Source organism: Colletotrichum chrysophilum, assembly GCF_026319265.1.
Source record: "Colletotrichum chrysophilum strain AFK26 chromosome Unknown scaffold_187, whole genome shotgun sequence".
Classification (NCBI taxonomy): domain Eukaryota; kingdom Fungi; phylum Ascomycota; class Sordariomycetes; order Glomerellales; family Glomerellaceae; genus Colletotrichum; species Colletotrichum chrysophilum.
Genome location: NW_026517474.1, coordinates 31,654 through 45,949, shown reverse-complemented (window position 1 = coordinate 45,949; position 14,296 = coordinate 31,654). Strand labels below are relative to the sequence as shown.

Below are 14,296 nucleotides of genomic sequence, written 5' to 3'. Positions count from 1 at the left end.
TAGAAAAGAATACGAAGTCGACGATCGGGGTTGGGCGGTCGAGCAAGACGAAGAGGAAGGGAGGAGACCAAGCTCAGGTAAAAAGGATGTAGATGGTTGGTTGCTGTGGCCTAAATTGAATTGGTTTGGCGTGAATTGGTTCGGTTCGGTATGGTTTGGACGGTGAGAAGGCGTACCCAGCCGACGTCGTTGGTAGAGTGCAGATTGGATTTGCAAAATCGACAGACGTCTGGATTTCGTCAGATGCAGCGACAGGCAGGAGCAGAAATTAGGATTCAAAAGTCTGGCGACCTGGAAAAGGCGTAGGACGGTGCACGGTATTGACGGGAGGGGGGGTATCGCAGATGCGGGCAGTCAAGAGACAGGGTGCGGCAAGAATGCGCCAGGTTGAGGTTGGGGTACGTGTGTGGTGTGTGCGTGGGAGGTAGGTAGGTGTCTTAGGTACGTACGTACAGATAGAGGTGATGCGAAGACGCCTTAGGTAAGTAAGTAAGTAAGGAAGGAAGGAAGGTAAGGTTGGGCTGGACACATGGGTGGATAATTGACGCTGCAAACCCCCCAGCCTCTAGGTACATAATAAGTAAGGTAGGTGAGAGCCTGAGGTACCTGAGTATAGATAGGTATTGAGTAGGATGTGTCGAATTCCTACCTCCTCACCACGCGTAGGGCCGTTGGGCTCATCGCTTGCTACGGTACCCTGCGGGCGGGTGTTTATTAGGAACAAAAAAAAAAAGTCAATTGGCGAACGACAGCAGCAGGGTTCGAACCTGCGCACCCGAAGGTACTAGATATCTGAATTGTTGTAATTCAAGTCTAGCGCTTTAGACCACTCAGCCATGCTGCCACATGTTATGGAATGTAATGATTTACACTGTGCTTGGAATTGGAGATATCGAGCTTATGTATCCTAACCAAAGCTTACCAGCTAAATGCCCAATATTGTTATGGACGCAAAGCATGTATTCCTTATAGGTAGCAGTGAGTTTTTGTGTAGATCTATGGTCCCATCAGCATACAGACTACTAGCATCGCCTGTGGTGATTTAAGAGATTGGGGGCTTAGCAGACTATCCTTCCGTTTTGGGTCGGCTAGGCACGTGCTGCTTTGCAAAATCCAGACGCTAAACAGAGGGAGAACCTCGGTTACGTTTTCCAGCTGCCGTTCGCCCAACTGCGTCGCCTGGGAATTCATGAGAGCATAAAACCTTCCTGCCGCTTTTGTGTTACCCCTCAGGGAATTGAAAAGAAGAAGAAAGAGGGAATGAAAATCAAAAACCCATGCTCGTTTGCGATGAACCAAGACGACCATTCAGCTGCACCTAACTCCAAAGGCAAAGGAAAGGAGCCCATCCTTTCATCGCTGCCTCCAGACGACGGCCAAGACCAACGAGACAATCAGCAAGGTCACGGCTCATCAGAAAACGGATCTTTCACTTCTCGCCTGGCCACTTCAGCTGCCAGTCTGTCTCGAAACATGTTGACAAGTCGGTGGGCCACCCTCCCCAGCGAAAGCACAGAAAAACCACAGTGGCCGGCCATGGCAGCGCAAAATCTCGCTCACCAAGAACACACGGCAACTTATCATGATGAGAATACCGTTGGGTCTGGTTCCAGGCCAACATCTCTTCAGTCGCGCCACTCATCTAGTGTGGTCGAACATGAATTCGTCGACTTTATGGACGCCCAAGACGGTCCAGATGACGTGAGTCGACCTCGACAACCAAAGGCTCTGATCTCCTCTCAACTGCGTGTCAAATCAGCCGTAAGTGAACAAGAAGCTCGAGATGGCCAACAGGTCAGGGATCTTCTGGACACGCCTAGCGAGCTACATATGTTCGATGACAATGACAGCTGTGAGGAGTCCTCTGTATCCACTTGCACCAAGTCGTCACTGAGAAAGGCATTGTTCGGCGCCAGCGAAGGAAAGAGCTCGAGTTGGACCATGCTTCTTGACTTCCAGCCCAACCTCTTGATGGGAGACAACCTTGCTGAAATCCAACATCATTTCGGCGATGTTGACCCGGAACAAGCAAAGGAGCTGTGGATGGACAGTTGGCGCGACGTCTTTACGAGCTACACAGACGAGGTCTGGGGAGATCTCGGTTCCCTCGTCCGAGAGGCCCAAAAGGAAGTCGAGAAGGCGCGGGAGCATGGGCAGGGACAGGGGAGAACCGATATGAAGGCGCTCCAGCGGCTCAGACAGATTCTAGCGCATGTTCGGGGACCACACGGTTAATACGATACCGAGGGAGAGGGACGTGAAAGGTCTTGGGACGAGAGGGTGGCGGCGGTGAGAGGTGGTGGTTGCTGGGCCAACTCGGCATGGTCCAATGACATCATGCGGATGGATGTCCATCTTCCCCAATTGCCCGCCGACCAGCCGCCAGCGAAGCCCAACCCCCCTCAATCGTCTTGGCCCTATCTCTCACAGGCTTGCTGAGCGCATGCATGCATCCCACCCAGGAGGCATGCACAGGGCTGGGGTTGGCCGTCTCCCTGATACGATGCACACTGCCCGACGCAGCCGATCCCACCGTACGGAGGAGACCTCTGCCAGGGCTAGCTGACAAAGTACGGATATGGACCCGACCGTCAAAATCACACCAACAGGGAAGGTCCGGATGGTGCGATGCCCGTGCCTAGCGACGAGCCGGTGATGCATGTGGACAGGCTTTAACGTCGTATTGGGGCAGCTAGGACCTGGAGAAATAAAACATTGCAGCTTTCCTCGCTTTGAACGAAAGTAACCCGGCGCCTCCTTCTCTTGTCGCCTCCCATCTCCTTTGGGGCCTGATTCACTTCACCCCACGCTGCTTCACTTGCATTCTGCACCTACTAAGCTGTCGTACCGTAATAACCTACCTTGGATAGAAACCTTGGATACCAGCGGGGGAAACCACACAGCGATCCAACCTCAACGCCGTCGCTGGCAACTAGCACACATACAAACCTCCGACATGAAAGTCTCCATTTGGACGAAGCGGCTTATGCTGCTGTTTGCAACAGATCCATCCTTTGCGACCGCCAACCCGACTCCGACCCGAACCCAGTCTGCAGTCCCAACCGCCGCCTATCGAGCTGGCGAAGCATTGCTGTTTAGGCGCCAGGATTGCCCTGCTGGAACAAGTCTCTGCTCCAGTTCCTTGGGCGAGGATTTCGACGGCGTCTGTTGCGCGACGGGGCAGCTCTGCGCATATGATGACAGCAATAATGCAGCCTGCTGTCCCTCTGGGTATGAATGACCTCAAGCGCAAACTCTTGTGTTTATGCAAGCCATATGAGCGTTGAGAACTAACGTGCGCTATGCCGACAGAGCTGTCTGCACCGGCGCCGCTCCGACAACGGCACCGGCCGTTCCCACCGCCGTTTCATACGTACCCAATTCTTACTTCCCGTTCCCGTTCGTCGCCACTTCCCTTGACCGGGGCGAGTGCTCCGACGCCGTTCAGCAGTGCTCCCGAAACTATGAAAGCTGCGTCACCCAACTGGACGGCGATACAGGCTTCGGCGTCACTGTCGTCATCCCCGGTGGAGGCGGCACCACCGTCGCCGCCACCCGGGTGGACGTCGGAACCTCCGCCACGCCGATTTGCGCCAGTCTTAGTTCTCGCGCCTGCCACGGCATAGCATACGACCAATGCTCACAGACGACCACAGTGGGTGGAGTCGTGATAAATGCGGCTGCCCGGCCGACACCAGCTTCCGTGGCTGGAATGGTTGCCGGCATCGGAGTCGCCGTCTTTGGCGTCATGCGATGAACTTCACTGCAGATGAACTCGTCGTTGACATGACTTCTTGAGTTTCCTAGGGCAGGTGACATGAGATCCCTCCTCTGCTTTTCATCTGAAGGTTGTGTACTGGAGTTTCGCTGCGGACACAAGAGTAAATGATACGACAATGATACCACGATACCAAAATTTTGCTTCGACAATACCATCGCCGCACCCCTCACCACGTCACTACCTTAGTCGTCGTTCCTTTCAACGGGTTCCCGTATTCCAAGAAACCTGCTCATCACAGAGTCCGTCCACGCCTCAAGAATGTCGATGACAAACTCCAACATGCGGCTAAAGAAAAATAGGCTGACGAAAGAAAGGCCAGCAATGATAGCGAAGCAGATCCAGTACATCTTGGGTGTGTAGTGTTCTACAAGGCCTGGTATCTCAACGGAGAAGTAGCTAGTCATGAAACTTATGGGCAGAAAGAAAACGCTCAGCTTAGCAAGGAGGGTGGCGCTCCTGCTCAGGCGGGCGGTGGCCTGGGAGTCCTTTTGAGCCGTCAGGTTGAAGTACTAAAAGATGGAGTATCTCCGTAAGCTTTCGAAAGCGGCATTGTATTGTATGGCATATTGAGAGCCTACCGTATTTGACAAAGCGTCCAGCTCATCCAAGTACTCGTGCATTGTGTTCAGCATCAACAACTGCAACCGATCCTCGAGTCGTTCAAAGCGACCCCTTGCTGACGAAGATATCTTGACTTCATCCGATAAGCCGCCTAGTGACTCAAAGGCAGCACAGGGACATTGCTTGTGGCCGTCGCCGCATCTAGGTCTACAGATGCGCCTTATGAGGCTCTTGTAGCTCTCAAACAGGTGATGAAGCTGGCGAAGTTCCCTCCTGAGGGTGTGCAAGGGTCGAATAACATCACCGCTCTTCAACTTGCTTCTCCTACTCTGCCTAACGTCAGCTTGCAGAAACTCTCCGAGGGATGGCGGAGCATTTCTAAATCACTTACATTGCTTGCAAGAATTTTCTCTCTCTATGATCCACATGGTCAGAAAGGCGTGCAAATTTGCGCATCTTGGTTGGTACTTGCCAGACTATGGATTCGATCGCGTGAAGCTGCCAGCACCGGTACCGCCCCTGAATAGTCCTCGAACAGGTAGAAGAACCTATATTTCAAGCATTCAGCACAGTCCAAAGGAATGAAGATGTTCAATCGTTGGAAGGGTGTACAATACAGGTTACTTGAGCCTTCTCGTGCGGCATTGCACCCGGGCCCTGCAGTAGGCAACGCTTGCCTGACTGATTTAAGTGTGATGACGTTGTTGCTGTAGTCGTCGACACCGTGTTTGGACAGTTGGCGAAGCACCGCCATGGTGTTGGACCGCATGCCTCTTAACTCTTCACCTGCCAGTTTCGCATCTCCTGGGTAGACATATGGCGGTGTCTCATGCAATGACAAGACAACGGCTGAGGAGGGTCAGAAGATGCCCGCGAGACGTCAACTTTCCGGCCACTTCGGATGCAGGACTTACAGTTCGAACAAAGCGTGAGCCATGACCAATGTTTTGGCGGAAGCAACCCTGCCTTGTCTTCCGCATGCCTAGGGTTGATTGGTCGACGGTGTAGCCAGTTTGCACCAATGCAAAGGACTAAAGACTGGTTAATGGCCCCTTTGAAACGTCGGAGACACATGTTTCACGACATACATTGCTTTCCATGATCTATGGAGGTATAGTTCATTGTTTCCTTGACTAAGTGATAGATTTCAATGTCTTCCGACATCTGTGTCCGGGCGTCATTTGGCGAAGCACTCTTAGCCTCCGTTGATAAGGATCCAGCTTCAACATCCGCGTGGTTAACACGCTGGACCGAAGTCGTGGTTTCTGCCACAGATGCCTTCGTAGCAGACGTCATGAGAGCCTGAAGTCGCGGTGAAAAGCTATAATGAGTGCCAATGCACTCAACAGCTGGACGCTGTGTACTTGGTGACCAAACGTTGATCCACCGTATGACGCCGTCGGGTGGTTCGTGACCCAGAAGAATGCCAAAATCATCTGCGCTCAGGTCGAAGGCTATGGTGGCTTGCTGATGGCTGAACTCAACAACAAAGTTACGGGCCTTCTCACTATCCGTCTCACCCATAGCCTTTTCGTAAACATCCTTCTGGTCAAGGTCATGAAACTTGATGGGCGATTTCCTTGGCGTATGGGCTGCCATTTTTGCGTGGGGATAATGACCAGGAAGTTGTCAAATGTCAGGCGACGCGAACGAAACGGGCGAGGACGTGGAATATCTCGGAGGGGGAAAATCTCATCGAGAGCTGTCTCTCGTCAGATCAAGCAGATATCTCCGCCCTGCCGCTGAGCATCGTGGCTAAACAAATGACCCTGTTGCGCTGTCTCGTTTGATTTGCTGAGTTTCTCCAGGATGCAGGCGACGTTGTGTTGGTTCCCGGCGGTAAAAACCGTCGGCGCCTAATTGCGATGGACAGTGTGCAAACCGCATTAGACAAAGACAGGGGAGTAAACTTAAGCAGTCTCCAGCCGCTTCGTCTGGAGAATATTCATCACGCCATCCGAACCTCATGTTTATAGCAGCCGACAGATCTACTTCGCTTAATGAATACAGCTCTCTACCCGCAAGCCCTCGTCAAATCACTGACAGAGTCTGCTACCAGGGCGCACAGAACACATGTTAACCTCGCCACAGCAAATGCCCCAATATTTCCCTTGGAGCCTCGACTTCATCGCCCATAGCCAGCTCAATGAAGTTCCTGGCGACTGCCTCGGCCTCTTGGAGACGTGCCTGATCCTCGTCATCCAATTTGGCACACGCTGCCCCAAGATCTTCGTTTCGCGCCAACAACAGTATAATCGCTTCCGCTCGCTCAACTACGGCTTTGCTGACCCCATTGATTGCCGCGCAATTGCTACCGAAGCTAGATATGCTTCTTCCAAGACGAAGGTCGTAAAGGAAAACTACCTGGTCGTCTATTGGGGCAGCCAAGTCGAGACGCACGTCCATATAAGCAAAGGTTAGACCTGGCCGGTCTCGCAGGTATCCGCCTTCGAAAATCTCATGACAATGCGTAGTAATGAGTACCTTAGGCGCATCGGTACCGAGCGCATTGAAGTGGTCAATGAGTCCTGCCATAAGCCCGGCTCCATCGTCGGCCGTAGTGCCCTTACCGAACTCGTCAATCACGACGAGACTCCGGCGAGTAGCATGCCGCATGACAAAGGCTCCTTGTCTCAAGTCAGTCCCAAAAGCGCTTTCCTTCTGTGACACGCTCTCCCGCGTCGAGATGCGAGTGAGAATCTGGTCCGTAATTCCTATCGTAGCAAGACTTGCCGGGACGAAGCTTCCAATATGGGCTAGGTAGACAATAAGAGCGACTTGTTTGATGCAGACGCTCTTGCCAGAATGATTGGGCCCAGTAATGACGAGTGTCGTAGTTTCGCCACGGTGACCTCGAGGGTCACCGCAACCCCCCTCCAGCATGCAATCATTTGCGATGAATGAATGTACGGCCAGTTCTTGAAGCGGGTGGCGTCCGCCCTGGATGGAGATAACATTGTCGGTTGTCATCGTTGGAGCCGTCCAACCATACTTCCGAGCCCCCCGTGCTAAAGCCACCAAACAGTCGAAGTCGCCACACGCATCCGCGGCGTGATTTAGGACGGGGGCATGTTCAAGAACCTCGCAGGCGAGGTCGTGAAGAATCTGTATCTCTAGGTCTTCGCCAAATCTTAACCAGGTCTTCTCGTTAGGTGCCAAAACATCAGTACGTACGTACCTACGATTACCGAATAGGGGTCACCTAGTTGAGCGTCCAGTTCTGCCATGCGGCGGTTCTTGAAATAGACGCTACCCCCGGTGATGAACATAACTTCCCATCTGTCATCATAAAGCTCCTGTCCCATGTACGCGGGTGTGCCATCTTGGCGAAGAGAGACCACCGTGAAAAAGCCAAGCTGTGGCCAAAAGACGCAGCCAGTGACATATGGCCGAGCCCATTCAGGGAGTTCTTGTGACATTGATTTGCGTATATCGTCCAGAAGGGAATCCAAGCCCTGATAGTCATGCTTTAGTTTGTCAAGCTGCACGTTGACATGGGGCTTCACTGCAATCCTCGAGCTAGCCTTGACTTCGTCAAAATCGATAATAGAGTCGACTTTCTCAGCGACGCCTTTGATAACACGAGTGGAAATAATAGAAATAACCTGATGAAACATATTAGCAGGTTGAAGGGATGTCTAATCTTATAGAGAACTTACCTGTTGTACGCAAGCAAGGCCATGCGTGTGTTGCAACTGCAACATGGCATCTCGAAGTTGAAGAACAGCAATCGAAAATCGAGTCAAAGACCACCAAACACCACGGCCAATGGCTTTTCCGGTTGAGATATCTGCTCCTCTTCGTAACTGTTCCAGAGGCCTTCGTACATCCTGAATCTTCTTCAGGGCTCCGCATACACTCTCGAGTGCCTCTGCATTGTCGGACTGAAGTAGGACCGTGACAGTTTTCTGCCTCTCACGGATCGTGTCAAGATTGAGTGAAGGGCGCAAGAACATTTGCCGCAGTTTGACCTTCCCTTGAGGAGTGCTTGCGAAGGGATGAAACAGACCATAGACTGACAGGCTCTCTTTTGAGCAGGAGCCCGCTGTGGCCGAGCCGGACATCAACCTGTTCGGATGAAGTTCGGATTGGAAAACTTGGAGCGAAGAAATCGTTTCATCGGTAACCAGCATAGAATCCGAAAGGGCAAACATCTGAATCGAGGCTACCGGTACCCTTAACAGACCATCAGCAGCGTTGCCAATGCGAGCGATTTCACCCAAAACGGCCCCGGCACACCCAATCTGGCAGGTGTCAGCCCACCAGAGCTCGCCTCTTGATGAATCAAAATTTGAACCTACTGATGAAAAGCAATCGAGGTCGACGAATGAGCCAAGGCGCATGAGCTTGATATTTCGACACTCACCTTGCGCGACGTCATTCGGCGAGCGACCGGTAGCAGTGTTCACCACAATTGGCCCCGAACAAATAGGTGGCAAGTCTATCAACTTATCGATGGAGTCCTGGTGGTTGAACTCATTCGAGCCGACAGTTCGCAGGAGGTAGCGCTCAGTTCCGGGATCGTCTAATCCGTGCATTGAGCGTTGTTCCGCAGGATCGCCACGGAGGAACCTACCTTCACGGGCAACGACCTTGTGCTCTTCGAAGAAACGAACCACCTCATCGGGCATCTTCAGAGGTAACACAACCACCGTCGGCTCAACATGAACCATGAGAAAGTTGATGAAAGTAAGCAAACCGGTGCCGGGCGCGTCGCGTAGTAGATAGATAGCATCCTCAGAAGTCCTGTAGTAGGCGCATCCAAGAGCACCCTTGTCCTTGACATCAACAGCCATAACAACCTCATCGCACCAGTGTTCTGGAACAGCTGCCTCCCCGGAAGAAGGCCACTGTCCATGAGCGGGCAAGCGTGGCTGCGCCGAAAAACCGGGGTGCAGACTTCTAGTCGGAGACGATGAAAAACCATCATCAGGCAAGTGTTGTTGCAAAGCCGAAATCTGAACTGATGCGGCAGCGCGTACGCTCTGACTCGACCGGTCTCCGCGGCGTACTGAGTGAGCACCCCTTGGAGTAGGAAAAATGGGCGAAGTACGAATTGGCCCGGCAAGACTGGGACTGCGTCGCTGGCGGTGCTGAAAGGGGCCTCGCAAGATGGACGGAAGTCCTGACTTGCTGCTCGAGCTGCTCCTCAAACGAGCTTGACCGTATTGAGAAAGGAAACTGGGCGGGCCACTGGCAGACATTGCAGCATTCTTGAGGGTTTGATCGAAGGTTGATGGAGGCAGCGAGTAGAGGAGAACACGATGTTGTTGTTTGTCAAAATCAGACGCCCTCAGGGAAGAAGGATAGAAGTTTTCAACTTTGGCAACGGTGGCCTGGAAAGGGCGTGGCAGACACGTACTTGCCTCACTGCAACAAGGAAAAGAAAATGTGGCAGGTGCAGGTCCCCAACCATGCATCTCCGTCTCGCACGAGGAAGGTGCACCCCTTGAGGAAGTAAGCGACGGCCAGACGTTAGGGAGCCTGAGCTCATACATGCGGAAGGGCACGGCGGTGAGTATTACAACCACATCGCAAACATCGTTCGGCCAAGAATGTCCATTCATCCGACATTACACATACATCATCGAACAAGAACCAGGGCTAGTTCGTGATGTGCGTTTTTGTTGAATCAATTGTCCCCTAGTATCATATTTGGTGGTCTAGTCCGGTCGAGAAGAAGATCCATGGATACTTCGTGGTGACCGCTTCCAGATATCTACAAACCAGACTGCTCTCATGACGAGGCAGTGGTTGCTTGGGTCTTCTTGTCGTCTTTAGCCCAATTGGCGAAGTCGCCCTTCTGTTTCCTGATATCGACGAAGCCCGGCCGGCTCTCAAGAATTCGAAAGGGGTTGCCCAAGTAATCTTTCTCAACCTCACCGCTGCCACTGAGGAACCCTGCCTCACCCTCCCTCTCGATTTTGCCAGCCCAGACGCGCCATTGAATCGGTCGAAGGTTCGGGGCACCCAGCACAAGTCCCAGTACAACGATAATGGTCGCGACTGCCGTTTCGATCGTGATGTCTGCGGGTAGCGAGGTCGTGGCTGAATCAGGTGACGAAGACAAAGGCGATGCGGCTCGGAATGATTGTAGTGCCGTATGCTCCTGGGCTGAATAGCAACTGTTGCATAGGATACGACGTCAGTCATGAACGGCTGCGGAGAATGCGAGCATGGTCGAACTCACGCGTGACCCAGCAACACAAGCCCAAAGGCAGCAATAGAGCGGGAAATCCACGTCATAGTATCTTCATGCGTCGTGATGTGTATGGCGTCAAGCGAAAGCTTCCTGAGGCAGTGGGCGAAGATGGAGTCAAGGCGCAGGTCTCAGCATTTGCATTTGTATAAATCAAATAATAATAGGTAGGTAGCTATCTAGCTTACCTCGGACATGAGTCGTTATACGGCTAAGCGAGCTATGAGCCGTGCGGCTGTAACAGAGATTATGCATTTAAGGGGGTTCAGACGCCGCTGGAAAATGTACGAATACGATGTCTTGGAACCTCGAGTTACGTTTCGACCAGAGCAGTGGCCGGCCGTTACATGATACCTTAGCCCTTCAACATCGATTGGTGAGCCACAGGCCCCCAACGCGTCGCAACGCCCATGCAGAAGCCTTGAGTTCTAAACTCGATGCGCCCTGGTGGTTCGCGGCCGCCGTGCATGAGACTGAGGAACGGATATCGGCTCCCATCAGTGGCAATGAGTAAATATGCGCCACATTTGCCACCATCTAGGCCTCGGTCAAGGATACAGGAATGCCCAACTTGCAAAGCATATTCGCAACGAGGCCCTCAACCTGGTCGCAGATGTGTAAAGTCATTTCTACTCTGCTCCGGCGGTTCGACCGGTGTCATACAATGCTAATCTCCACGTTGATCCAAACTCCACCTGTAAAACAATCACATGCCATCCAAGCAGGAGAGAAAACTCCCCGCAACCCGTACATTTATGGTTTGCCAGCTCATTCCACGCTGGAAACGCGACATCCACCTATCACAACGTGCTGTATTGCGTTGTACTCACTCTGGCTGGTCAATCCAGTTGTTGAAGTGGCTTCCTTCAAGCTCCTCCACCCTCCAGCTGCTCTCTTGCCCCCGCAGGATCTGAAGCTGCGGATCATGCATGAGATTCTCGTCATAGCCTGACAGACCATCGAGCAGGTCCTGTCTGCCGTCGCCGAAGCCAAGCGGATTCGTCCATCTAGGCTCCAGCATGGGATCCCCATACGGATCACCATATGGATGACCTCCATGGCCCATCAAACCCGGATCAATCATGGGCTCGAGGCCGTCGTGGTGGGACATGGGTCCGTACTGGCTCATACCGTCGAAGCGGCCATCCATAGGTGGGGCGGAGTAGCCCATTGCCGGAGATGGCGTCTTTCTGATAAGAACGTCCTCGACGAAACCGGTGGCGTCTTGTCGCTGATGAACGCTCTGCTGGTAGTACTGCCCACCAAGGCCCGTCTGGCTGTACGGTGCTGGCAGAGGCTTGCCAGGGTTGCTGTAGTGATACATGGACTGAGTCTGCACTCCAAGACCCATCGGGCTGCCTGAAAGCGGGGGATAGTTGTGGAAGATTGATGCCGGCGCATCGTTGCGACCGTTTCCCGGCTTCCTGATCTGTCTGCTTCTCGAGCTTGCTCGGCTGGCACCCCATTCGAGATCTTCCAAATCACCCTCCTCGGAATCTCCCTCTCCGTCCCTTGCCTTGGGCCTCGGTTTTGATGGTGTGAACTTGTAGCCCGGGTGGGCTTTCTGGTGATTAGCTCGCTCCATCTTAGCCCACTCGTTGAATTGATCGCGGACGTGTTCAGGCTCCAAGGGCCAGCCGCTACCGCAGACCTGAGATACGACTTGGTGGTTATTTTGCGTGCAAAGACTCTTGGCCAAGTTCTGGTACGCCTTGCGATACAGCATGAATGCATTCATGGGCCGTTTGATCCTACCGGGCGTCTTGCTCTCTTCCACCTCTTTCAATCGTGCTTCCGCCGATCGCTGGACGTAGGCCTCGATGTCAGCCACGGGCACTTGAGGCTGCTCTCTCGCCAGCTCGCTCAGTGGCTTTTGGAGCCCGTCAACCTTCTTGGACGATTTGGCACGCTCCTTTTTCTTCCTAGGGGTTGATTTCTCAACGCGGCCAGTGCGGGTTGCCAGAGGCTTGCTGATAGAAGGCCCTTTGTGAACGTTGAGTCCGCTTCGGGTTGTTAGCACATCAGACGCACGGGAGGGCGTCGGCGGTGATGTGTCAGGGGTACTGTAGGGCTGTGAAAAGACTTGTGAGCTACTTCACATCCACTTGTTGCTGCGTTGATTGCGTACCTGATGGTTTAGGTCTCCGGAGAGCGGTCCATAGAGTGAGCCACCACTGGTATCATAGGCCGTGTGGTTGTACGAGTGCTTCAGTAGGTCAGTTCGGTCCGTCTTCTAGCGCGTTTGACGTGGTTGCTACTTACCATCCGGCTCTCATGTCCGCGGTGGGAGTACGGAGAGGTATGATCGTATGGCATGTCTTGTTGAGGACCAGGCGTACCGTATCGAGATGGCGTTTGGTATCCACCCATATCATTTGGGTGCAGATGCTCTCTTGGATACGATGTGGTTCCGTTCGATCGTATCATGTGATGCAGTCCGTTGGTGTAGATGTCATCGTTTGAAGGGGCTGGAGAAGGTGGGCCGTTGTGTGCCATCCCAACAAGTGAGAGAAATGGTAAATGACGAAGAGAAAAGACTGGCCCGTCAGATGATACCCAACTACTTGATAGTCGATGGAAATGTGGACAGGTATGACGAAATGAAGAAGAAGTTGATGATGGGGGTAGTCCAAGGCTTCAAATGAGCTGGGTGTTTTGCTCTTTGGTTCCCTGGAGTTACCACAACAACCCTTTTTCGTTTCTAATCCTCAAGTGGAGAGATGTTTTTCGTACTTGTGGGAGAATCAAGTGGTCGCAGGACGACCCAGGTGATGAGGGGGGGACAAGGCTCGACCAATGTGAGTGTTGCACAGCACAGTAGTCCGGTAAGGTGAATGCTTGAGGGGAAAGCAGCCGGCAGCTGTGATATGCGAAAGGATTGAAAGTTGAAAGGGGAGCTGCACTGCAGATATCTACATTCAGCAGATGCTGAAATTATTGCAGCTTGGTGGGGTGTGCTTGGAGGGTGGTGTGTGCATCAAGTTGCACGAGGAAGGGAAGTGAGAAGTTCAGAGAGATTGCAACGGTTGGTAGTCCTGCTGACAAGGAGAGGCCTGTTGAGTCTCTCGCTCCGTTTCTGCTCTACTCCTGCGTCTGCTGGTGTATCTGGCCCTGGTGTCCTTCTGGGGATGAGCTGTCTGTCTTGTATTGCAGCTGCAGCTGCATGTGGATGAGGTGCAGGTGTGGCTAGTGCATGGGCATGTCCAGGTAATGTTCTGAGTACGGGTGACAGCTTCAGAGTTGAGGTATGGCCAAGGGATGCAAGGTCTGGGAATGGAGTGACGAATACCTCGCAAGCAGCCGAAGAGCAGGGATCAGGCAAGTGATCTGGGACCGTTCCCCTGGGACGCAGGATGCGACGACAATGTCAAGCTTGAGATTTGACTGAACGAGCTTGCTAGGGAGCGGCGGTGAGGTGAAGACTGGCCAAGCATGAAAGGCTCTATGAATAGCCTGTCGTCTTTGTGACAAGGGGGTTTTGCTTGCTTGAGATCGAAGCTAGGTGATGGTCTTTGATGATATCGCTCGATCCAGCTCTCTCTTCCTTCTAGCTGGGTGCTCTGTAGTTGTCGATGTCAAAAGCGGACCGGGGGTCTCTTCGGTAATTCGTGTATATTGATGTTTGTCCGATCTCCCTTCAGAACTCCAATATAGTTGTTCGGTATGCTGGGTCAGTGTTGTCTTGCCGCCTTCTCTTTCTACCCTCTCGGTTCTTTCTCCTCTTCTGTCTCTTTGGGTTCCTTCTTCTTGTCGTT

General features: G+C 52.8%; 3 protein-coding genes and 1 non-coding gene across 4 annotated transcripts; 1 reads left to right on the top strand and 3 right to left on the bottom strand.

Annotated features, from left to right (window-relative positions):
* Positions 1-746: 746 nt before the first annotated feature.
* COL26b_012708 lies at positions 747-844 on the bottom strand. Its single transcript has one exon. It is a non-coding gene; the product is annotated as a tRNA-Ser (tRNA).
* Positions 845-1,674: 830 nt separating this feature from the next.
* On the top strand, positions 1,675-2,235 carry COL26b_012707 (uncharacterized protein; the record flags this gene model as incomplete). Its single annotated transcript, XM_053185346.1, has 2 exons — positions 1,675-1,761; positions 1,795-2,235. 2 exons carry the CDS (start codon positions 1,675-1,677, stop codon positions 2,233-2,235), a joined length of 528 nt encoding a protein of 175 aa, XP_053030706.1.
* Positions 2,236-5,634: 3,399 nt separating this feature from the next.
* COL26b_012706 (uncharacterized protein) lies at positions 5,635-5,941 on the bottom strand (the record flags this gene model as incomplete). The annotated part of the gene is made up of 2 exons (XM_053185345.1): positions 5,635-5,644; positions 5,730-5,941. The coding sequence occupies 2 exons, from the start codon at positions 5,939-5,941 to the stop codon at positions 5,635-5,637; spliced, it is 222 nt and encodes a 73-aa protein (XP_053030705.1).
* A 5,426-nt stretch (positions 5,942-11,367) lies between these two features.
* Positions 11,368-12,817, bottom strand: COL26b_012705 (uncharacterized protein; the record flags this gene model as incomplete). The annotated part of the gene is made up of 2 exons (XM_053185344.1): positions 11,368-12,544; positions 12,804-12,817. The coding sequence occupies 2 exons, from the start codon at positions 12,815-12,817 to the stop codon at positions 11,368-11,370; spliced, it is 1,191 nt and encodes a 396-aa protein (XP_053030704.1).
* Positions 12,818-14,296: the final 1,479 nt, after the last annotated feature.